The sequence below is a fragment of the Patella vulgata genome, chromosome 4 (genome assembly GCF_932274485.2).
Source record: "Patella vulgata chromosome 4, xgPatVulg1.2, whole genome shotgun sequence".
NCBI lineage: Eukaryota > Metazoa > Mollusca > Gastropoda > Patellidae > Patella > Patella vulgata.
In genome coordinates this window covers 45,748,598-45,775,621 of record NC_065882.2, presented here as the reverse complement: position 1 = coordinate 45,775,621, position 27,024 = coordinate 45,748,598, and the positions used below count along the sequence as shown (strand labels likewise).

Here is a 27,024-nt window from a genome sequence, read left to right as displayed (position 1 = left end):
TGTCATCACAGCAAATCAGATCAGCGCTCGTCTTCAAACAGACACTGGTGTGAGAGTGAGTGGCCAGACGATTCGGAATCGACTGCATAGGGGTCACCTTCGCGCCCGACGTCCTCGCGTGATCCCTTGTTTGAGAGATCATCACATTCAGGCAAGACGTCGTTGGTGTAGGGATCGTCAACACTGGGATAATCGACGCTGGAGCAATGTGATGTTTTCAGATGAGTCAAGGTTCACTGTTGATTTTTTGGACAGACGTAGGAGGGTGTGGCGTCGTCGAAACGAGCGCTTCCAAGACGTTAACGTCATCAGACATGATCGATTTGGGGGTGGTTCTGTTATGGTGTGGGGAGGCATCACTGTTGCTGGAAGAACGGCTTTACATGTTGTTGCAGGGCGTGTTACAGGCCAGTACTACCGGGACAACATCTTGGCAGTCCATGTTGTGCCGTTCGCACGACGTCATGGCCGCCGTTTCATCTTCCAGGATGACAACGCAAGATGTCACAGGGCCAGGATCGTTACAGGTTACCTCCAACAACAGAACATCACCACATTACCTTGGTCAGCACTGAGTCCCGACCTCTCCCCCATCGAGCATGTCTGGGACATGCTTGGACAGAGGTTACGTCAACGTCAACAACGTCCTGCCAATGTCCAAGAACTTGCTGCTGCGTTGCAACAGGAATGGGACAATCTGGACCAAAATGACCTTAGACGTCTTATTAGGAGTATGCCACGTCGGATCAATGCTTGTTTGGCAAACAGAGGAGGATTTACCCGTTACTGACTTGGTTGTGATGCTGTGGTAACTTTGCTGTTTGACCCCGGGTATCATTTTACCCTTATAATGGTCAGTCTGTGCCTTACTTAGTCTAACGATCATTTGGAATAAATCGATGAATGTGAACTTCATTTCATTTTGTCATTTGTTTCTTCGTCAGTTTCATTAGGTGACTTTAATAACACTTAAAAATCAAATATCCCCTACTTTTTTTGAATAGTATATGAATAATGAATATCACTTACTTAAAAAAAAGATTTGTTTTGGAGGCTAAAAATACAGTTTTTGCCAAAATGACATTACTTCCGGTGATAATCAAAATGTTAAATTAACTTAATAAAACCATAAATGGCATTAGACTTCTCATGGTGAAAAGTTTATGAAAATCGAATAATAATTGACACTTTCATGGACGAAAAACCTTGAGAAGTGACTTGTAGAAAATTGTCTATTTCACTGCAACTGAACAAATTAGAAACGATTTTGAGATATCAATATGAGTCTATTATTGTTATTTATCTGTTGAATTATACTAAAGTTAAACTTTTCAAAAGGTAGCAAATAATACTCAGTTGAAAAAATATTGATTTTAAAGGTTAGAAATAGAGTTTTTGACAACATGGCGTCACTTCCGGTGTCAATTTTAAATTGTACTCAATTTGATATAATGCATATTTGCTTTATGCATCAAATGGCATCACTTTTATGGAAATCAAATAATAATTGAATCTTTTATAGACAAAATAACATGAAAAGTGACTCATGCAAAATTGACTATTTCTCGGCAACTGCTCATATTACAACTAATTTTGAGATACATTGTCTTATTATGGATTAATGCTTCAAGTTTATGAAAGTTGCGAAGAAATATCTTAAAATATAATAAGTCTGAATGCATTGTATATGGCTCATTTTTGTAAAAATTAATATTTGCTTTTGAAAGACATTATTTGACCCGTCAAAATTGAAGATTTGGGCAAAATTACATCACTTCCGGTGCCGACACAAAATTTTATTGGTCAAAAAAAGTTGCGAATTTGCACTATGAAGCATATGAACATTCTTTGATACAAATCAGGCAATAAATAATCAACCTAGAACCCATAAACTGAAATTAAAATGCGAAAAATCTTAAAAAGTGAATCTGACAAAATTGGTTATTTCTCAGCAAGGGAAGACGTTAGAAACAATTTTTTGATATCTATATGATCGTATTGCCCCAATCTATATGTCCATTGGAATCAAATTTAATAAATTTTTTGTTTTGAAGGTTAAAGATTCATTTTTTTGGCAAATGACGTCATTTCCGGTGACAGTGAAAATGTTAAAATGGTTTGACCTAGTCGATAGTGTCATTAGGCATCAAATGGTGAAAGAAAATTGAAAATCGAATAACAATTGATTCTTTTACAGGAAAAATAACGTGAAAAGTGACTCATGCTAAATTGACTATTTCTCGGTAACTGCTCATATTACAAACTTATTTTGACATACATTCTCTTCATATGGGTTTTTGTTACGAGTTTATGAAAGTTATGAAGAAATATTTTAAAATATGAAGACGCTGGATGGGTTATAAATAGCTTATTTTTACACGGGGGTTGAATGGCCGAATGGTTAGCACGTGCGCACTGTATCATGAGGCCTGTCATTGAGTCAACTGGCGTGGTTTCGAATCCCCGGTTGTATGTGACAAGGAGTAGGGTTGCCTGTCCAACCTCATGGGTTTTCTCCAGGTTCTCCGGTTTCCTCCCACTGCTAAAGACCCCTTCCAAGAAGCAAACTATTGAAATAAAATTAAACCATGTTAGTTCAGAAATGACCTAGTCTGTGTTGAGTGGAAGTTAAATCCCAGCACTTTCCGAGATATGCTCAAGTGGACAAAAAAAAAAATAAAAAAAAATAAGAAGAATAATAATCTTAACAAAAATAATAGTGTTTCACACAAGCTACGCATGTGTGAAACTCTAATTAATTGCTTATATGTGTAGGGGCCTTTAGCAGTGGGAGGATTGGGAGGAATCCAAAGGAAACAGAGAAAACCCAAGTTGGATCTTGAACTTACTTAACCTATAGCCTATACTACTGAAAGTACTGGTAAATGTCTTAAGAACAATTTTATTGAATATTAGAGATAAGGAGTAAAATCCACTTGATATACATTAAAGACTTTGAAAGTTTGACTGATGTCATATGAATCTTATCAAGACAATAGGTCTTGTACTTGTTAATTCTATATTTCCGATTATATCGTTGTTAGGTGTTGATAGTATCAAAGCCAATATAGCATACTGTATGTCTTTATATCCTTCCTTCCTTCCTTTTCAATAAAGATAATACTGGTTGATAAAGTGATTTTCATCAAATCTAAACTTTCAGATGATATAAGATAAAGATATCAAACATTTTCTAGTAACTGAACATGTATTCCTCTATTCTCTGATATTTATAGAGATATACAAGTAATTCATTGTTTTTCAAAATCAATTTCCATCAATTACAGATTTTATTTTTACACAATTTCTAATTGGTTACATTGAGTATTATATTATACTTATTGTGTTACGAATTAGGGATTAATAAAATGATGACCAAAGAATGCAGACATTATCATTTATATATTAAATGCAAATTTCAATTTCTTTAAGTTATAAATCTAATCTACTGTGTAAACTACTGGTAATCATTTGAGTAAAAATCTATCAAAAAGAATTGAATTTTAACAAAAATTGCTGACATTAACATCCAATATAAGCACTTTTATTTGAGCCACTAGTAAACAATAAGATTAAAAAATCTTGACCGATCTGTACGTGAGCTTCACATTACAATAGAAACCCACTCTATATTGGAATAGAAACCTCACGTAATCACATGAAATTGCTATTTTGTTTGTCTGGATGTTATCTCAACAATAAACCTAAAAATTGGAGATCAAACAACTAGGAAAATGATTTTATAGTTTCAAATAAAAACATTTCAAAGATCTTTAGTTTTGTATTGATTTTGTTCTTTTCATTTCATTTTATCAACCTTTTTAAATGAGAAAAAATGTCAGTCCGTTATGTTAATCAAATTTTAAAAAAATGCCAGTCTCAAGAACCTGCACTAGGCATAGGCCTACTGCATGTCCCTCCCCTTTTTTTTCTTGATAAATTTTTGAAATAGACACCTATATGAAAATCTCAATTCTTTCAAAGATATTCAATATCATATTTATGCAAATTAAAATTGCACACTTAAAAAATGTGGGTCATTTAAATTTTAAATTATGAATATGCTAGATGAAATATTTATTCATAATCATTAGTCCAAGAAGTACTGGTACACTGTAAATCAGGAAAAGATAACTCCTGACACAAATGATCTTGACATTATTGACATTACCTGATTGCATACATTACATAGTATGAGTCAGAGTATAGGTATGAAGAGGAAAACAGGTTTTTCTTAACAAGTAGCAAGTGTGACCTAGTTAAACATAGGATTGTCACTTCAATAGTGTTTTCTTCATAATTTATAACTGGATAGGTGAGGGGGGGGGGGGGGGGTAATATAATGACAAGGTCAATATCGTTCAAAAATATCTCGCCTTCTATTCTATTCCTGCGGATATTGTGATTTTAATACCACTTTGAGAATAGGAAGATTATAACTTTGTGAAATGACTAACAATCACGATCTTTTCTGGGTAAAAAAAAATACACAACTGTCTGGCATTTCCAGTCTTAAAGTACTTTTACAATGTATATCTGATTGGAAAGATAACTTTTTTTGTTTGTTATTTTAAACACATTTTGTATTATTAAAAGATAGGTTGTCAGGCAACAAAACATACTCCTCATGGAGCAATCCACAAGGGCTGTCACATATTTATACATATTTATTCTTTTTTAGGTAACGGGAACATTTACAAAAAACTAACAAACTATTAAGTAATTATCAGAAATAATTAAAATAACATTTATTATTTTGTACATATCCTTTTAGTGAATGTTACTTTTTTTCAGATTAATCTGTTTTAAATCAAAATATGCTTAATGAATCAAACTAGGAAAGATGGAATTTTTTTTATTGAATATTGAAGCTAGTAGAGGGGGTTACAAGAGTTGCATAGCACATCTCAGTTCGTGTGTGAATAATTGACGCATGGCATTGAAAAGGTTGGCCACCCCCTGCTGTAGAGAGTCCATAAAGTTTTTCCAAGTGATCAAGGGCCATAACTCTGGCAGTAATTATTGGAAATCATTGCAAATAAATATTTATATTGAGTATATAAATACCAAATATGAACCAGCCATTTCGTCTTGCCAAAGTATCTTAATACCACAATATTTTAATGTTCTATAACTTCACAGTTTGACCGAGTATGTGGTTTGGTTCGTTTCTGTTTGATTAGATCTCTACTGAAACCGCTTCAGTTACGTATCTATTTGGTTCCTTGTTTTCAATCCACAATTCATAATATATATATAACAAGCCAACAGTGAGGCTGATTTCCCCCTCGAAATCCCAAAATAAATAGATGACGCATATTAAAATGTATTGAGCAATCAAACTGACTATCATTATGCATTAAGTTTTGTTACTCTCCATCAGTTACAATCAAAGTTATTTTGTCCCAAAGCATCGACTAATGAAATTGCTTAGCTCTGCTTAGCCTTAGCGGGAAATGTTAATGATTGAACTCAGTCAAGACATTCATCTTATGAACGCCTGCCTACACCAAGTTTGAACATTCTACCTCAATAAGAAGAAAGAGAGAGAGAGATAGAGAGAAATCGGGTTTAACTCCACTCGACACAAACTAGGTCATTTCGGGACTAACATATCCTTTAATTTTATTTCAATAATTCACTTGTGAGTAGGGGTCTTTAGCAGTGGGAGGAAACCAGAGGACCCGGAGAAAACCCACGAGGTTGGACAGGGGACACTACTCCTTGTCACGTACAACCAGGGATTCGAAACCACGCCAGTAGACTCAATGACACACCTTATGATAGAGCGTGCACGTGCAAACCATTCGGCCATCCACCCCCCCTCAATTAGAAGGAAAGTTACTGTGTTCAAAAGTCTTGACCAATCAAATTGCTTATCTGCTTACCCTGATCAGAAAATGTTCATTATCAAACTTAGTCAAAGTATTTATGTCATGAAACTATACACCAAGTTTCATCACTCTCACTTAATTAGAACTAAAGTTATCATGTCCCAAAGCATCAACCAATCAAATTGCTTATCTCTGCTTACCCTAAGCAGAAAATGCTCATCTTCGAACTCCAGCAAGGCACTGACCTAACAAACACCTACATCAAGTTTGAACATTCTAGCTCAATTAGAAGGAGAGTTATTGTATCTCAAAAAGTTTGACAGACAGACAGGACAGACCCATTTTAATTGTCCCCGGCTTTCTTCGGAAGACCTCGGACAATAAGTTCAATTTGCTATTTCTGTATAGACTCTGGTTTATGTCGGTATGATATACACACCAAACTAACAAATTATCACAAGTACACAGGTTCTCATATTTAAACTATAAGTAAAGGGAGATAATAATTTACCAAATCCTAAAATGTAAGTAAAACATTTCATTAATAGATCAATAGTAAGTAGGACGTCAAGAATTGTTTTTGTTATTAAGTTAATCTGACTGCCTTTTTGAATAATTGATTTATTACTATAAACATACAAATAATATCAATGTAAGAAAACATTAAAGATACATTAGTTAAGAGTTTAATAAAGAGTAAGCCATTCTTGCTATAATAATTCAAAAATAGATGATAAAAAAAGAATTGGCGATCGTTTGATTGACAGACGATAACTCCACCCACATATTCTCGATTATCAAGTAACATGCTCAATGGCTATGGAAGCCTCGCTTGGCAGGACTTTCATCACCATTTTCCGGTAGTGACATCACCGACTAACAGTAAACGTTAGCTTGCTCCGCCATTTATTGATTTAATTTTAAATGGACGACTAGCTTGCTCCGCCATTTATTGATTTAATTTCAAATGGACGACTGTTTAAATCCAAACTGTATCCAAGCCATCCGTGGGTCTACAGAGTTGATTTTGAGCTTGTTGTGTAAATAAAAGTCTAACTAATAATTTATATAAAAACTGAAGCCTAAATGAAGACTTGCAATAGGCAGATTTAGCTCTTGCATAATGAATGTTTAAAGCTGAACTCCGATTACAAAACTACAGAAATAATCAAATAAAAAAAAATTAACATCCTAAATAATTGCCATACTTGTTTTCAAGTTGTAGAACAATCATGCCGATTGTACGGCATACAAAACAGAGGCAGGCCACGCCCACATCCAATTCACGCCTTGTCAACCACACTGTCCACATCCGGCTAGCAATATTTCAGCTGACTGATTGACGTTTCTTCACTATCAGTTTATGCCCACATTTTGCAAGAGATGGACAGAAAACAAGCTAAAAAAAGGAGTAATTTTTCGTACAACCTTGGTATTACATACTTTTACACTATGTACTGTCGGGCAGTTTTATTCTTATTTTCATGAAATTCGAACCTGACCGTCAAAAGGTTATTACACTGACATATCTAAGCATTTTTTAAAATCGGATAAAAATTGTAACCTCTAGAGGATCCAAAAGCTAAAAACTCGATTTTTTGTATAATCAGGGGCCATAATCAAGGAAGTTACAATCCGATATGCGTGAATATCGAAAGGAACCGAGATCTTTGGGGGTCTACAACCTTGGTTATACATACTTTTACACTATTTTGTCGGGCAGTTTCGGTCCGATTTTTACAAAATTCAAACTCAATCATCATCCGGGTATAACGGCGATATATTTAAAAGATGTTTAAAATCGGATAAAATTGTGACCTATAGAGTGTCCACAAGCTAAAAGCGCAATTTTTTGTACTATCTGGGGCCATAATCCAGGAACTTACGGTTTGATATGCGCGAATATCTAAAGGAACCAAGATTTGGGGGAAATAAAAACATCTTTTAAGTTACATCAATATTGTGACCTCTAGAGGGTCCTCAACCTTGATATTACATACTTTAACACTATTTGTGTACATAGAGCGGCCATTTTGTCCGGCAGTTTCTGTCCGAATTCAATCATCATTATGGTGTAACGGTGATATATGTGAACGTTTTTTTAAATCGGGTAACCAACGGTTCCCAGACAAAATACGCCCACATTTTGCAAGAGATGGATAGAGAACAAGTTAAAAACAAAAGCGTCTTTTCGTACAATCAGGGACCATAATTCAAAAAGTTATGGTCTGAAATGTGCAAATATCGAAAGGGACTGAGATCTTTGCGACATAAAGATATATTTTAAGTTTCATCAAAATTATATTGAAAATTGTGACCTCTTGAGGGTCCACACCCTTCGTATTATATACTTTAACACAATTAGTGCATTTGTCGGGCAGTTTAGTTTTGATTTTCCTGAAATTCGAATTCAACCTTCATTATGGTGGAATGGTGATGAATGTAAACTGTTTTTAACCTCAGATAAAAATTGTGACCTCTAGAGAATCCACAAGCTAAAAAAACATGATTTTTCATACAACCAGGAAGTTTCAGTCTGATATGCGCAATTATCGAAAGGAACCAAGATCTATAGGTTATAAACAAACTTGTCAACCTTCATCAAAATCTGATCAAAATTGTGGCCTCTAGATGGCCCATAACCTTGATATACCATTTTTTTCACACTACATAGTCGGATTCGGTTTGTTACATAATTCCCATCCGTCGGCTTTTTGGGTAGAAATCATGGAATAAGCTTTATTTTGTAGGTTTTGATGTTTGATTACAAAAAAACAATGTTGACATTTTTTCTGAGTAGGTCTTCATAGTATGGGAGGCCATTATTTGAGGGTACCCATTTTGCGATAATATTCCAACTTATTTTATTATTTTCACCTTATTTATAATGTTATCGAAATATCAACTGTGATTTGGCAATGTATTAATAATGGCAGGGTTCATGACTTTACTTCAGATTCTTTTCCATCGTTTCAGTATGATATTTCCAAGATGGCGGCCATTTTGGGCGGGAAAATCGGACGATGTGCTGATTTTGATTAAGTAGTAGTGCTTGATGTCAATATATATGTTTTCGGGGTCACAGATTCCATTCCTGACATTTACAACCTTGTAAGATGATTACATATTCATATACTTAGCATATTACCAAGATGGCAGGCATTTTTGGCGGGAAAATAAGACGATGTGCTAATGTTGATTAAGTAGTCGTCGTTGGTGTCAATATATATGTTTTCAAGGGCACAGAATCCATTTCGGTCAGTAACAATTGTGTAAATTGATTATTTTGCACATTTACACTATGACGGCCATTTTTGGCGGGAAGATGGAACTATGTGCGAATATTGATTAAGTAGTCGTCTTTGGTACCAGGATATATTTTTGGGGGAGCAGATTCCATTTTTGCCTTTTACAACTGTGTAAAATTATCACATTTTCACATATTTAGCATATTTCCAATACAGCTTTCATGTCGATCGTCAAAATGCAATGATGTGCTGATTTTGATTACGTAGTCGCGTTTTTGTGTCAATATTTGTTTTTCGGGGGCGCAGATTCGATTTCTGCCATTTACAACTGTGTGAAATGGTGGTATGTTCACACATTCAGCATATTTTTGTTTGTGGCAGGACGTTTTCTAAACACATTACTGTAAAGGTTTCTGAATCCAATTCTGCTGTGTATAAGCTTGTAGCATGTTCCTGGAAGCCTGTGCCGAGTTTACCCATTAGGTATATTATCCAACAATGTAGTAGTTGAACTCCAGCGCAATATCATTCCACATGTTCGTCTACATTCATCTTGGATGTCAGTTGATAACATAATCTATGCTATGAGGGCTTCTTGGCAAGTATTTCATTTATAGCCACGTCCCCACCACTATCATCCACGTTGCTGCCAGGCTGAAACGAAGCGCCTGGCCATACGCTTGCTACGCTGTTACGACCTGTATGTATATATAGGGAAGATACTGAGCCTCGTCCATCAGCTCCAGTCTAGCACCCAAAGAGGAAACATCAAGAAAACTATGAAATGTTCTTAATTGCTTGGTTATTGGTTGTTTTCTGCTTTGAAAATGAATGTGGACGGTTGAGCATGGCACAGTCTCTATAGGCGTGGCGAGAGAACGCCTTACGCCTGGTAGGCACATCACTGGAGTGTGGTGAGAAAGTATCCCGGTCTGTGGTGGAAAACACTTTTCACGCAGCCAGATCTTGGCCAAGAACCTAGAAAGATCTTGTACTAAGCGCTTGGTGTGGTCGTTGCAGGCGCAAGATGGGCACATGGCGTAAGCATGACGCTGCCGCTATGCTCTTTTTGCCTTCATGCCAGGAATAGGCTTTACTTTCCCAGGAAAATCAATGATAAATAAATGCTAATAACGTGTTTAGAAAACGTTCCACCATCTTGGAAATATGCTAAATTGGTGAACATACGACCATTTTACGTAGTTGTATATGAGAGAGAGAGATGGGGTTTAACGTCCACTCGACACAAACTAGGTCATTTCGGGACTAACATATGGTTTTTTAATTTTTATTTCAATAATTCGCTTCCGCGTAGGGGTCTTTAGCAGTGGGAGGAAACCGGAGGACCCAGAGAAAACCCACGAGGTTGGACAGGCGACCCTACTCCTTGTCACGTACAACCGGGGATTCGAAACCACGCCAGTCGACTCAATGACAGACTTTATGATACAGCGCGCGCACGCTAACCATTCAGCCATCCAACCCCCCTAGTTGTATATGACAGAAATCGAATCTACCTTCCCAAAAACATATATATTGTCACCAAAGACAACTACTTAATCGAAATCAACCCATCGTCCGATTTTCCCAACACAAGTGGCAGCAATATTGGAAATATAATAAATATGTGAACATGTGATCATTTTACAAGGTTGTAAATGTCAGAAATTGATTCTGCGCCCACGTAAACATATATATTGACACCAAACACCACCAATTAATCAAAATCTGCACATCGTCTCATTTTCACGCCCAAAATGCCTGCCATCTTGGTCATATGCTAAGTATATGAACATGTGATCATTTTACAAGGTTGTAAATGTCAGGAATGAGATTTGTGACCCCGAAAACATATATATTGACACCAAACACTACTACTTAATCAGCACATCGACCGAGTTTCCCGCTAAAAATGGGCGCCATCTTGGAAATATCATCATGAAATGATGGAAAACAATCTGAGATATAGTCATGAATGCCGCCAATATTAATACATTGCCAAATCACAGTTGATATGTCGATAACATTATAAATAAGGTGAAAATAAAAAATAATTTGGAATATTATCGCAAAATGGCTACCCTCAAATAATGGCCTCCCATACTATGAAGACCTACTCAGAAAAAATGTCAACATTGTTTTTTTGCAATCAAACATCAAAACCTACAAAATAAAGCTTATTCCACGATTTCTACCCGAAAAGCCGACGGATTAACATTAACGATCGGACTATACAGTGCACTTTGTCACATCCGACCTCTGATCATTCCGGCACTCTGTTACATCCAACACCATTTTCATGTCCAGATTTATTTCCTTATTACTTCAGCCAAAATATCTCTGGGTAATTCGACCTCTGTAAGTTCCGAATTACGACATCAATCAGCCGTCCCGTCATACGATTTCCATTGAATCGAGACCGTATAATCCGGCCTTCAATCGGTGGGTGTGAAGCAAACACTTACCGATCAATTATCCGTGACAAGCAATCACCAATCAATTATCTGTGAGATTAAAAATCGCTACCGTGGGTCTTTGTTGATTACTTTGATAATTTTAATCTCTTGTACGACAGTTGTGACAAATACTCAAGAATATCCACAAATTTTTTCCCCGAATTCACAGTCGTAAAAATATTCCTAGCACCTGTTGGAAACATTCGTTGCGCATGCCGATTGAACCTGAATAACCTATAAGTTTGGTCACCCTATGTATGGGGGGGGGGGGGGGGCGTCCATTTTGTCCGGCAGTTTTGGTCCGATTTTCACGAAATTCGATCTCCACCATCCATAGGGTGTAATGGTGATATATTCAAATGGTTTTTAAAATCTGATAAAAATTGTGACCTCTGGAGGGACCACAAGCTAAAAAAAACATGATTTTTCGGACAATCCAGGGCCATAATTCAGAATGTTACCATCAGATAACAACGAATACTGACAGGAAGCAAGAGCTTTGGGTATTCTATGCAAAAAATACTATAGAAAAGTTGGACTGGTTTTGTGCCCATTTGATGGACACCTCCCCGCACTGAGCCTCCAGACTATTACAAAGTGAAATCAACTGGGGTTAAACATCCTACTTTTCTGCACCTACCAGGTTAATAATATAGATGGGCATTATCAGGCAGTGTGCTATGAGGGAAATTTTGCCTGGGCAGCAGTGCCTACAGCTTACTCTTACTGTCAAAGGTTTTGTTTTACATACTTTTCCTTGCTGCACCCTCTGACTTTCACAACTGCCAAAGAGAAACTATACCAGAAAGTCCTGAAGAAATTTGTCAGCCAACACCGGGAATGAAACCAGGATCTCCTGGATGGCAAGCCACCACCATACTCACTGAGCCACAGCATCTCCAGCAAATAATGGACATATCATTAAGAACAATATATACTCTTACTAGATTAGTTTAAATTGCTTTATATCACATAATTGCTACATATTCAAGATTTTCATCCCTTAAATTGGGACCATAATCTGTTAAACCAATAACATTTTGAATAACATGTTTACTATACTTCAAAATTTGTGCACGGATAATATTTGGGTTTCCGACAATATGTCTGCAACAATTTTTAACAATTAAATGTTTCAATTTGAGTTTTGTCGGTTCCTGAGCAAGATTTTTCATGACATCTAAGATATTTACCAAATTAAGATGATTTGAACTGAAATATAAAATTATTTGAAGCCATAATAAATACCAAACGTTGCCAGGCAACAGATATACTCCAATCACCCCTGTTACTGAAGAGTGACTTTCAGATGCCAAAAACTAAACATTATATTGATAGGCCGTCACCATATCAATATACTTTTGATATTGCAAGGGTGTCATACTAATATTCAAGTGTTGATCCACTGGTCTACAAACAAATACAGTGACATCATAGATAAAAGTAAGTCATATAAACTATTAAATCAAGTGTAAGCATCAGAGGGCCAAATCCTTGATTTTAACAAAATATTATCTTATCATCTAACTACTTAATTAATTTAAAACATATCTTTATCACCCAGTTACTTAATTTAAAACAAATCCATTCAGCAATTATAAAGCAAAAAGATTACCAACATGGTGCCTATTGCACCACATTAGGAAACTTCCCAATATTGTTGAAATCTGTCTAGTCATCTGGGAAACAAAGTTAACTGACAATTTGTGAGGACAAATACAAACAGAAGTCTGGGCCAATGGGATAAATTTACTTCTATCAACTTTTCTTTATATATTACATCGATTCAGCCAAATGTTTGATTTCTTAGCCAATTCTAAGTTTTTCTATAATAAAATGTATTTCAGTCAAAAGATATTGAAACCAGCGGCTGCCAGGCAGGATACGCCCACATTTTCGAGAGATGGATAGAGAACAAGCTAACAAGAAAGTGACTTTTCCTACTATCAAAGGCCATAATTCAGGAAATTACAATTCAATATGCGCAAATATCGAAAGGAACTGAGATCTTTGTGTTATAAACTTACATTTCAAGTTTCAACAAAATCGGATAAAAATTGTGACCTCTATAGGGTCCACAACCTTGATATACCATATTTTTACGCTATTTGAGAACGAACGGCGGCCATTTTGTCTGTCAATTTTAGGCCGATTTTCACGAAATTCGAACTCAACCTTCCTTAGGGTGTAACGGTGATATAATAATACGTTTTTTTTAAATCGGATAAAAATTATGACCTCTATAGGGTCCACAAGCTAAAAACGAGATTTTTCGTACAATCAGGGGCCATAATTCAGGAAGTTACGGTCCGATATATGCGCGAATATCGGAAGGAACCAAGATCTTTGGGTTATAAACTTACATTTCAAGTTTAAAAAATTGCGGATAAAAATTGTGACCTCTATAGGGTCCACAAGCTAAAAACGTGATTTTTCGTAAAATCAGGGGCCATAATCCATGAAGTTTCGATCCGATACATGCCAATATCGAAAGCAGCCGAGATCTTTTGCGGATAAACCTATATTTCAAGTTTCGTCAAAATCGGATAAGAATTGTGACCTGTAGAGAGTCCACAAACAATTGTGGACGGACGGACAGGGGCGACGGCATAATACGTCCACATGAAAATGTGGGCGTATAAAAACAGAGAGGTGATATTTCTGTTACATTTCTGAGAAATATACAATTTATCTTATTGGAGTACAGGAACAAAATCGAAATACATTCTTAAAATTTTTTAGCATTAAATCGAAAGTATTTTGAGAAATTACTACCCAATGGATACTGGCCTTAATAACAAATTCAGAATAATTATTGTCTATGTGGTAAAATTAGTTGAATACTTTGTACACTTTAATTTACTTATTTCTAGGTGATATTTGCAAAACACATGAACATTTCCATACAATATGTATTTCAAACACAACAGTATGGAAAAAAAGTAAACTCCAGTAAATCCATTACCTTAAATCTAAGGTCTTTAAGCAGCCATTACCATTTAATAAAGGCTTCAATAAATCTAAACATTCAGTTCCTGAAAACAGAAATTATAATATTATTTCATAATTATAGCCTTCGTAATCTACGCTTTTATTTTTTACGAATCACATTTACAATTTGAATCCAAAAGTTGCCAGGCAACAAAATTACACCTATCAGCAGGTTTGTGAATGACAATAAATCTGTCAGAAAATGATACACAACTCTGAATTTTTGTTAGGTTCCTCATTATCATCAGCAATGACAAGTTTGAAAATACAATCCTAGAATCTTTGACATATGGAGTGTTTAGTTAAATGATTTTGGTGACTGACAATAACTCTGTTGTAAAACACATGTGGGATTCTGGATTTCACGAGTTAAAACACCAGGTTAGATAAAAACAATCTCTGACAGAGAGGATGAAAATAATATGTATGTACTCACACAATATTTGTCAGCTATATGAACTACTCAAATGATAAGTGGTATTATGTATTTTGGAAAGAAAGCACCACCTGCATCATACACAACAATATCAGTAGATACTTCTTATTTTCTAACACAATTTATTCAATAAATATTTACATAATAATATATAAATCTGGGATCTGAAAACAAGGCAGAGCTTATATAAACTCATCTTGAAAGAGGATTGTACTTACCTAAATTATTATAAGAAATATTAAATATTTGAAGATTAGGATGATTAACCAACTCTCTGATGAACTTCTGGTCTTTTACTGTAAATAATAAGAAAATTAAATGGATTTATTTTTGGGACTGTTAATGGGTATTCAATATTACAATCTACTGCCATGTCAGTTAGACATCATAATTAATACATAATAAAGTTATTCAATCTAATATTGGGGGTAGCTGAGTCATCTAACGCATGCACTTTAGATCACAAGGTCTGAATTATTGAAATAAAACTGTACCATGTTATTCCCAAAATTACCTGGTTTGTGTCAATAGGACATTAAACCCAATTTCTCTCACTCTCAATCTTTTTGAATGTCAGGGAATATCTCATTTGACTGCAAGCATATATCAGTAAATGAGAATTGATTATTTCTATTATTAGTTATCATTACTTGTTGGAAGTAATTCTGACTGCAACAAGAATCAGGCATATATAGAGCGGGAGCTCAGGGTTTTTGTAATACCTGAAGATGTACGGTACACTGCTGTACGATTTTCATGTGGTAAACTTTTGAGCTAATCTAGCCTAGTTGGGCGACATGGCATTTTGGGCATGGAATACCACACCCACCACCAGATACCCGGCAGACTTACATTCTGATGATACCAGATATGCATGCATTGATACGATATACATGTAGGAGAAAATTGGTACACTTTTCAGCTAGGTTGACCCCCCCCCCCCCCCCCGGCTTCCTACTCTAATAAGTTTCAGTATCATGTTTTTTTTCCAAAATGGCAAAGAATTGCGTATTACACTTACAGTCAATTAATTGGTTAAACAAAGTTGATAAATACTCGTAAAGTGGAGATATTTGAAAAATAATTGCATGTATCATAAGTAAATATATTTGTATCAATCAGACCAGTATTGATTGATGATTACTTACCGGTATTTTGATCTAGTTTACAATGTGATAATGACAGTTCTTTTAACAGTTGTTTTTGTTTGAGAAGATGAGTCCAGACATCAACAGGAATATTATAAAACTGATTTCCATCTAGATTTAACGTATGTAACAAGCAACCTGAAGTAACAAAACATTGGTTTTAATATAATAAACTAAGGAAATACAAATTTGGCTTATTACAAGACTAATACTAATATCAAGAGACGGTTTTCATGTAGAAGCTCAGACTTAAATGTCTTATTCTCCATTTTGAACCAGGAACTGGTTCCATACACTTAGTAATCTTCATCTTGTTTCAATTCAAATGACATGAAACTTGACAAATTTGTTCTTTGGACTATTGCACATACGATGTCACAATTCCAAGATGGCTGCAATAACGTCATTTTTGGTTCCAGGTTTATATAGTATGTTTGTACTTGTTTTGTCTCTAAATATGATTTATGTGGATATCCATAGTTTTTAAAATATTGGATAGGAAAGACAAAAACACTGTTGATTATGGGAGGCTTTGACAGAAGAGTACTAATTGCTACATGGAGGAATTGAGACAGTAAATTAATATTTACATGTATATCTACATTTGAATAAAATTAAAAATACCAATTATGTCATTTTATGAAGATCAACCTTTTCTTTGCAGTACCGGTAGTTAAAATATATCCCTTTTATAGACTTAACAAGAGTAGTCGCATATTTTTACTTTTTTCGGTAATGAAACATTTATAATACACTAAAATCTGATTAAGAATAACAACTCATTAAGTAATTATCAGAAAATCATTAGAATTTGTTTGTTTTTTTATAAAGTTCTGCAACATGCTAACGTTTAGTATACGAAACATTTAATATCATGGATTTAGCGGTTCAAATTATCAAAATTCATTGGAAATCAATATACTTGTTGGTCTCAAGACCTTAAACTCTGTGTATCAATCTGAAGTCAATCGAATGATAACTTTAGCCTCTAGAGCATCCACCAGATATTTTGAAGTGATCAAGGGCCATAACTCTGGCAGTAACTATAGGAAATTGCTAAAAATCAATACAATAGGCTTCTTTGTCCCATGACCATAAACACTGTGTATAAATTTCAAGTCAATCGGATATTAACTTTAGCCTCTAGAGCGTCCACAAGATATTTCAAAGTGATCAAGGGCCATAAATCTCGCAGTATTGATTGGAAATCAATAGGCTTCTCGTCTCATGACCTTAAACACTGGATATAAATTGTGGACGCCAGACCGACGGACGGACGGGGACAACGACAATATACGACCACATTTCAATGTGGGCATATAAAAAGGAGATGAGCTTTTATTCCCTTAATTCTATTACCACGGTCACCCCAAGTTTGGGGCAGATAGACCTGGAAATGGGTGAGTTTACCAGAAAGACCTAGTGTAGCCGCCAACCCCGAACAGACAGACTTCGCTCGGGGGTCATAACTCCGAAACCACAAGTGGTAGACTAACGCCACTTGGCCTATGTTACTTCCCGGTCCGAGCTACCCCTATACCCCAAATTTCAGACTCGGGGCAGATGTAGCCGCCAACCCCGAACAGACAGACTTCGCTCGGGGGTCATAACTCAGAAACCGGAAGTGGTAGACTAACGCCACCTGGTCTATGTTACTTCCCGGTCCGAGCTACCCCTATACCCCAAATTTCAGACTCAGGGCAGACCTAGTGTAGCCGCCAACCCCGAGCAGACCGGCTTCGCTCGGGGGTCATAACTCCGAAACCGGAAGTGGTAGACTAACGCCACCTGGCCTATGTTACTCCCCGGTCCGAGCTACCCCTATACCCCAAATTTCAGACTCGGGGCAGACCTAGTGTAGCCACCAACCCCGAACAGACAGACAGACAGACAAACGACAGTCACAAATATATATATAGATATGAATATTGAAAGTAATGAAAAGTTGTGATAAATATGAATAAAATACCTACTAGACTGTGATAACATCTCAATAAGTTTTATATTATCTGTTCTTTCCTCTGTATTGTATAAATCCACATCGAAAACTTGAAGAGTTAAGCTTTCCATAACATGATTAGCTTTCAGTAATTTTAAAAGTTGTGTAAAGCCCACAGCTTCAAAGAAACCTGTTTGTATCATGACTATTTTGGCGAAATTGCAAGTTTCTGTAAAAAAAAAAAATTATGAATCTGACAAAGAACTGAACTAGGTATAAATCAACGTTAACCTATCTACTAGTAAGTGCAGGGGAATTGCACCACACACAAACAGTTTCATAAAACAAATTTACGGACAAGACACAATATGCAGATACAAAATAAATATTCTGGTTCTCAGACAATCCGATACTGAAGGTTTTTATGTTTGTGATTTCATTTTGTCAAAGGATCACTACTGGGCTAAATGGCTTCTCAAAAACATCACATTTCGCTACATTTATCTCACGAAGTTGTTAATAGGAATTAATGATTATCCAGTATCATTTGTGACTCGTCCTGGCAAAATGAGTCGGAATGCGCAAAGTCTAATATATTGAGCTACAGTTGGGGCGTTTTCAAGATATTTGGGGTCAATGGTCAAATGAGTTCATTTGCACCGAAAGTGAATGCACAGCCATTCTTGTATCATGAAAATATGTTGAAGATGATCGAAAGTAATCACTCTTTCAATAAAAATGTAAACTAGCTAAATTCACCTTTAGTCTTAGTGACCCCGGAGGTCAAAAGGTGAAATTTTCTGTTTTTGCACTAGGAAGATTTAAAGCAATAAAATGTCAGCCTAAAATATAAAAACTAAAGCGAAACCTGTTCTAATTTATAGTAGGAACATTTAAAGCTTATCTTTAGGTGGTCTTAGCACAATAGATTTACTTTGGAACATCAAAAAAGATTTTGCATAAAAGAACCAACACACTTCGAAACCTGTTTTGAAAATACGTAAAAACTGTCAAATCGAAATCTTCCCGATTTAGTTTAACAACGATTGTCCTAGTTGTCCGAAAAACAGTTGAATAGTTTTATGGTTGGACTCCAGCCTGCAGACCGCGTGGATTTCCGGGAATCCCAATCTTGGAAAACCGACGTTAATCTGTGACCGGAAAACATGTATCTGACGACGAGATTAAAAGATTGCAAATTTTTTATGAGTTTTCATAAATTTCGCCGGAACATGGACACAGATAAAACCAACAGATGCATTGTACATTAAATAGCTTACGGGATATAAATGTTGTATTGGTAAATGTTACCAGGGAAAAGTTTGGCAAGCTGTGTGATGCGGCCTGCAGACTGAAGTCAACTAGTATCATTATGTGCATTTGTTGTAAAATTAATTTGGAGATATTTTGATTTGACAGTTTTTATGTATTTTTGAAACAGGTTTCGAAGTGTTTTGGTTCTGTTATGCAAGATCTTTTTCGACACACCAAAGTAAAAGTTTGGTGCTAAAACCACCTAAAGATACATTTTAAATATTCCTATTATTAATTAGAACAGGGTTCGCTTTAGTTTTTATATTTTATGCCGACATTTACTGCTTTAAATCTTTCTAATGCTAAAACGGAAAATTTCACCTTTTGACCTCCGGGGTCAAAAAGAACAAAGATGAATTTAGTAAGTTTACATTTTTATTTAAAGGGTGATTATTTTCATGATACAAGAATGGCTGCGCATTCACTTTCAGTGCAAATGAACTAATTTGACCTTTGACCCCGAACATCTCAAAAATGCCCCAACAGCGGACTGATTACCACTCGGCATCATATTCTACGTAAAATTTTGATCTAGAAAAGTTGGGGTCTGGTTTTGATGGACACCCCTCTGCACTGAGCCTCCAGACTATGATGACCGCATGTTCAACAAATACAAACAAGTTTTCAAACCCATACATTACGTAAATTCAGCTTGGTGCTATTAAGTCAACGCAACTCGTTCGCTGATAGGCTAACATATCCCGCGCTGTGCATTGTGGGACCATGCTGCATCCAGGGCTCACGTTAAAATTGAGAGCATCGCTAACGCTGCAATATACGTCAACATTCCTGCTTTGATTGATATTGTACTTTTTAAAATGAAGAGAATGAAATATGAAATGACTGTGATGACTTAAAATATTAAAAAAAATCAGTAATTGCCATCCTTAGGGTATAAGGAATAAGTATACAAAGTTCCAAGATAATCCTTTCAGAATTGTGACTTTCAGGAGCTAAATGCAAAAATTGGGCATTTACTGTGACCCTGGGGGTCGGGGGATGCACCAAAATCAAAAGTATGAAAAGTTTTCAAGACGATTGATGTAGAATTGCAGTCGTAGGAGACACACAGACACACAAAGAGAACATGGGTGTGCATGCACCAAAAACAATAGTGATGATCCTTAGGGTATAAGGAATAAGTATGCAAAGTTTGAAGTGGATCCGTTAAGAAATGCATCCTGTGGACGACAAACAAACAGATACAAAAAATGGGCGTGTCTCTGCCCCTGGGGGGTCGAGCATGCACCAAAAACAATAGGGATGATCTTTAGGGTATAAGGAATTAGTATGTAAAGTTTCAAGATGATCAGTCTGTAGGCGACACACAGGCACACAAAAAGATAATAGGCATGGCTCTGCACCTGGGGGTTGGGCATACACCAAAAACAATAGTGATGATCCTTATGGTATAAGGAATAAGTATGCGAAGGTTGAACTGGAAGTCGGGCATGCACCAAAAACAATATGGACATCCTTAGGGTATAAGGATTAAGTATGTAGGTTTCAAGATGATCAGTTATGTATTGCGACTTGTAGGCGACACACAGACACACACACAGACAGAGGCGACGGCAATATACATAATGTAGACGTGGGCGTATAAAAATGGAAGTGGCGATAAAAATTTGATTTTGGCGATAATGTTTTGGGGTACTTCTGATTCTTTCAGAGAAGTGGCGGAAAAAACTCTTAAAATTCTAATCGTATATAGATTGACGTTGAGTGTCAGTCACAACCACATGGTGGAATACTATAAATTAATCAGCTAGCTGAAATCCAGATCGTGTCATTGAGTAATACTAATCAACTGACATAGATTAACGATTCTTGGATTGATAATTGCTAATGATATATATAAAGCCTTCCCTGAGTCATTATTAACTCTGACGAATTAATCCACGCTGTGTTTATTTGATATTTTGTTTTGCCTTAAAACCAGCATTTGCCAGGCAAGATACGCCCACATTTTGCAAGAAATGGATAGAGAACAAGCTAAAAACAAAACGATTTTTCATACAAACAGGGGCCATAATCCAGACAGTTAAGGTCTGAAATGCACAAATATCGAAAGGGACTGAGATATTTGGGATATAAAATGTATTTTAACTTAAGTTTCATAAAAATCGGATAAAATTTGTGACCTCTAGTGGGTCCACAACCTTCGTTATGGTGGAATAGTGAAATATTTTAAACTCTTTTTAAAATTGGATAAAAAATTCTGACCTCTTGAGAATCCACAAACTAAAAAGCACAATCTGACAGTTATGGTCTGATATGCGCAAGTAGCATAAGAAACCAAGATCTTTGGGACATAAACATATATTTTAAGTTTCATCAAATTCGGATAACAATTGTGACTTCTAGAGGGTCCACAACCTTGGTATGGTATACTTTTACACTATTTGCATACAAGGAGCCACCATTTTGTCAGACAGGTCTGGTCCGATTTTCACGAAATTGGAACTCAACTGTCATTAGGGTGTAACAGTGATAAATGTAAACGATTTTTAAAATTGGATAAAAATTGTGACCTCTCGGGGGTCCACAAGGTAAAAGTGTGATTTTTCGTACAATCAGGGGCCATAATCCAGGAAGTTACAGTCCAATATGCGCAAATATCAAAATGAACCACGATCTTTGGATTATAAACATACATTTCAAGTTTCATCAAAATTGGATAAAAATTTTGACTTCTAGAGTGTCCACAACCTTGGTATTACATACTTTTACACTACTTCCCTACAGCCATTTTGTACAGCAGTTTCACTCAGATTTTTATGAAATTCAACTCAACCTTCATTGATGTGTAACGTTTTTTTAAACTTGAATACAAATTATGATTTCTAGTGGGTCCACAAGTTAAAAATGTAATTTTTCGAAAAATCAGGGCCCATAATTCAGGAAGTCATGTTCAAATATGCGCGATTATTGAAAAGAACCAAAATCTAAACATAAATTTTTAGTTTCATCAAAATCGGATAAAAATTGTGGTCTCTAGAGGGTCCACAACCTTGATATACCATATTTTTACACTATTTGTGTACGAGGGGCGGCCATTTTCAAACTCAACCAACATTATGGTGTAACGGTGATACATTCAAACGTTTTTTAAATCGGATAATAATTGTGACCTCTAGAGAGACCACAAGCTAAAAATGCAATTTTTCTTACAATCAGGGGCCATAATTCAGGAAGTTATGATCTGATATGCGTGAATATCGACAGGAACCAAGATCTGTGGGTTATAAACACGCATTTCAAGTTTCATCAAAATTGAGTGAAAATGGTGACCTCTAGAGTGATTTTTCTTACAATCAGGGGCCATAATCCATAAAGTTATGGCCCGATACATGCCAATATCGAAAAAAACCGAGATCTTTAGAAGATAGACCTATATTTTAAGTTTCGTCAAAATCAGATAAAAATTGTGACCTGTAGAATGTCCACAAACAAATTGTGGACAGACGGGGGCGACGGCATAATACATCCACATGAAAATGTGGGCGTATAAAAATATGATGGAAATTGTCAAATCAAATTTTTACTACGATGTTCGTCTTCAGCTTCAGCACCCCTGAAAACCTATAGAAAGATATACAAGCCAACAGTGAGGCTGATGTCCCCTGCTGAAATCCCAAAATAAATAGTTGACACGTATCAATTAATCGGACGTTTATTTTTTTCCAAAGTTATCAAATAATCAAACTGATTATCAACTATACACTAAGTTTCATCACTCTCTATAAGATAGAATCTTGTCCCAAAGCATCGACCATTGAAATTGCCTAGCTCAGTTTCGCTTTAGCTCGAAATGTTAATCACTGAACTCAATCAAGACATTCACCTAAAGAACATCTACATCAAGTTTAAACATTCTACCTCAATTAAAAGCAGAGCTGTTATGTTCCAAAGTCTTGACCAATCAAATTGCTTATCGCTCCTTAGCCTAAGCAGAAAATTCTCATCATTGAACTTAGTCAAGTTAATGATATAATGAATCTATACTCGGAGTTTCATCACCCTCACTTAATTATAACCAAAGTTATCGTGCCCCAAAGCCTCAACCAACCAGATTGCTTAGCTCTGCTTACAGTAAGCAGACAATGTTTATCAGCGAACTCCATCAAGGCCTACACCAAGTTTGAACATTCTACCTCAATTAGAAAAAGAGTTATTGTGTTCCAAAGTCTCGACCAATCAAATTGCTTATCGCTCTGCTTACTCTGAACAGAAAATGCTCATTATCGAACTTATTCAAGGAATTGATGTGATAAAACTATACACCAAGTGTCCTCACTCTCACTTAATTAGAACTAAAGTTATCATGTCCCAAAGCATCAACCAATCAAATTGCTTATCTCTGCTTACCCCAAACTGTAATTATCATCTTCGAACTCCATCAAGGCATTGACCTAATAAACATCCTAGCTCAATTAGAAGGAGAGTTATTGTGTCCCAGAAAGTGTGACAGACAGACGGACGGACGGACAGACATACAGACTGACAGACAGACGAACCCATTTTAATAGTCCCCTGCTTTCTTCGAAAGGCGGGGAACAATTAATCGAAAAATAGCAAATAAATGACATGGTTTCTTTGTGATTTTGTTTTGGAACATACGGACATCTTTAACTTGCTTTTTCTCGAAACTTACTTCCTGGACTTAGTCAGCTTAAAACAGACACAGTTCAGTTAATTTTTGGGCAATTCAAACCAAACATACATCATTTTGAAGGTATTAAGATGAAGAATATGAAAACAATAATAATTTAATTTTCAAAATTTCCTCATTCCGACTCATTATTATGCCAGCACGGGTCACATTCATGATTGTCAACAACATTTATCAGGGTTGTGTATTTGTTAAATGAGCCTGTGGAACATTTATGGATTCATTAAAGATAGGTTGCCAGGCAACGAAACATACGCCCACAGCAGCTAAGTTGTCCGACCAGTCAACAAGATTTGTCGCATATTTTTTTTATTGTCGGTAATAAAACATTTATAATACATTAAAATCTGATTAAGAGTAACAACTCATTAAGTAACTGTCAGAAAATCTTTAGAATTTGTTTGGCTTTTAAGTTCTGCCCCATGCTAACGTTTTGTATACGAAACATTTAATATCATGGATTTAGCTGATATATATTTGTTCGTCTCAAGACCTTAAACTCTGTGTATCAATCTAAAGTCAATCGGATGATAACTTTTGTCTCTATAGCATCCACAAGATTTTCAAAGTGATCAAGGGTCATAACTTTAGCAATAAAAATCGGAAATTGTTCAAAATCAATAGGATTCTTTGTCTCATGACCTCAAACATTGTGTATAAATTTAAAGTCAATCAGATATTAACTTTAACCTCTAGAGCGTCCACAAGATATTTCAAAGTGATCAAGGGCCATGTCTCTGGTAGTAATTATCGGATATTGTTGAAAATCAATAGGATTCTTTGTCTCATGACCTTCAACACTGTGTATATATTTAAAGTCAATTAGATGTTAAATTTAGCCTCTAGAGTGTCCACAAGATATTTCAAAGTAATCAAGGATCATAACTCTGGCAGTAATTATTGGATATCGTTGAAAATCAATAGGCTTCTGCATCTCATGGTCTTAAACACTGTGTATAAATTTAAAGTCAATCAGATATTAACCTTAGCCTCTAGAGCGTCCACAAGCAATTGTGGACGCCAGACCAACGAACAGGGGCGACGACAATATACGGCCACATTTCAATGTGGGCATATAAAAACAATTTATAAGCTACTTCCTGTAACCAGGGTATAATATTTACGTGCAGTAATAAATTAGGTTGTTTTAATTTCATATTGCTTTACTATGGAGGCAGATGTTAAATAAAGTAATATCACACGAACACACTTAAATTTTTAAATCAACAATAAAATGTACCTGGAATATTCATACTGTGGAATCTTTCAATTTCAATTTTAGAATTTGATATCTCAGGTGTGTACATGCGGTTACAAGGTCCTATTTTAAATGAATTTAATGGCTGATTATCTATTCCTAGACTGAAATGAAGAAAGATGTTATTACAATAATTATCTCCCTTTAGTCTTCAAGAAAACATTACAATTTCTGATGTTAATTGCAGATTTTTTTTATCTAATCCAAAATTGTGATACACATATTTCCTAATGTGAAGATCGGTGAAGCAATACATAAAAGAACAAGACAACACATTGAGGCTGATGTTCCTTATCTCAATGCCAAAACAAATAGATGACACTCATTAATTTCTTGCAGATTTATCTTTTTTTTATAAAACAATCAAATTGTCTATCCTTATGCTTAAACAGGCAATATGCACGAGCTAAATCTGTCTATTGCAGGTCTTTCTTTAGGCCTTAAATGTTATATAAACTATTAATAAGACATTTATTAACATGACAAGACCATAATCAACTCTCTATGCCATCTGATGGGTCCAATTTTCAACCAATTTGAATTACCCATTAAAGATACATTATGGGAGATAAGATAAAGAGATGGCAGTTCTCCCTATAATAGTTAAAAACTAGATAGTGTAAAGATTATTTTCCTGAAAATTTCAGTCAAATTGATCCACTCTCAACCAAGATATTAGCTTTTGAACTTTTGGCCTAGTCTCAATCATCATTACTAAAGTCGGTACGATAAAAAACATAGTCTCAATTTTTGCATAGTCTCGGTCATCATTATTAAAATCATTTATATAAACAGCATATGCTCGATTATCCACTTTTATTGATTTAATTATCAATAGCCGTTAGCGGCATATAGGAATCTAATCCAGCCAACATCGAAGGCTAGCCTTGACATTGAGAGTTTATTATGGCCTGGATAAGTTAATTAATGTCTAATTGATAATTTAGATGACATTTCAGGCCTAAAGAAAGACTTGTAATAAGCAGATTTTGCTCTTGCATAATGCATGTTTAAGTAATTAACAGAAGTCATTAGAATTTGTTTAGATTTTTTGTCTCATGACCTTAAACAATTTATATTAACTTTAGCCTCTCTTTAGCCTCTTGAGCGTCCACAAGATTTTTCAAAGTGATAACTCTGGTAGTAATTATCAGAAATCGATGAAAAAGACTAGGATCCTTTGTCTCATGACCTTAAACACTGTGTATAAATTTACAGTCAATCGGATATTAACTTTTCCCTCCAGAGCGTCCACAAGGTATTTTCAAGTGAACAAGGGCCATAACTCTGGCAGTAATTATCAGAAATCATTAAATCGAATAAGATTCTTTGTCTCATGACCTTAAATAGTAAGTGCAGGGGGACTGCACGGATATTCACTTTAGTCTCTAGATTGTCCACAAGCAATTGTGGACGCAGGACCAACAGCCAAACAGACGGGAGCAACAACAGTATGCGATCTCATTTCAATGTGGGCCTATAAAAATGGATAATCAAGACTTTATTACATTACCTATTTTTTAACAAATGAAAGAGAACGTTATGTTGTTACCTGTTGTTTATATCACTGTTACTATACGTTGTTATTAACTGATGTAAGAGACTGGCTATATGAAGACTGTTATGTAGAAGTATTTCAAGGCTTAAATCTGTTAACTGTCGCCAATTAATTAATGGTAATATAACATCAAATAATTGGCTTTCTACTTCAAAATCTAAAATTGA

At 35.5% G+C, this 27,024-nt stretch overlaps 1 protein-coding gene across 6 annotated transcripts in view; it reads right to left on the bottom strand.

Moving 5' to 3' along the window:
* Nucleotides 1–27,024, bottom strand: part of LOC126817529 (mutS protein homolog 5) — a 74,824-nt gene that overhangs the window by 40,604 nt on the left and 7,196 nt on the right. For 3 of the 6 annotated variants that reach the window (XM_050544560.2, XM_050544562.2, XM_050544561.1), the window contains exons 6-12: nucleotides 26,852–27,014; nucleotides 25,282–25,403; nucleotides 18,087–18,281; nucleotides 16,114–16,251; nucleotides 15,184–15,261; nucleotides 14,504–14,573; nucleotides 12,487–12,750 (exon numbers count right to left, since the gene is read on the bottom strand). In XM_050544560.2, coding sequence (XP_050400517.1) covers nucleotides 12,507–12,750; nucleotides 14,504–14,573; nucleotides 15,184–15,261; nucleotides 16,114–16,251; nucleotides 18,087–18,281; nucleotides 25,282–25,403; nucleotides 26,852–27,014 — 1,010 coding nt within the window. In that variant the 3' untranslated portion in view covers nucleotides 12,487–12,506. Of the gene's footprint in view, nucleotides 1–12,289; nucleotides 12,751–14,503; nucleotides 14,574–14,965; nucleotides 15,037–15,183; nucleotides 15,262–16,113; nucleotides 16,252–18,082; nucleotides 18,282–25,281; nucleotides 25,404–26,851; nucleotides 27,015–27,024 lie in introns of those variants that run through there. The other 3 variants (XM_050544563.2, XM_050544572.2, XM_050544564.2) reach the window with 3 other exon arrangements.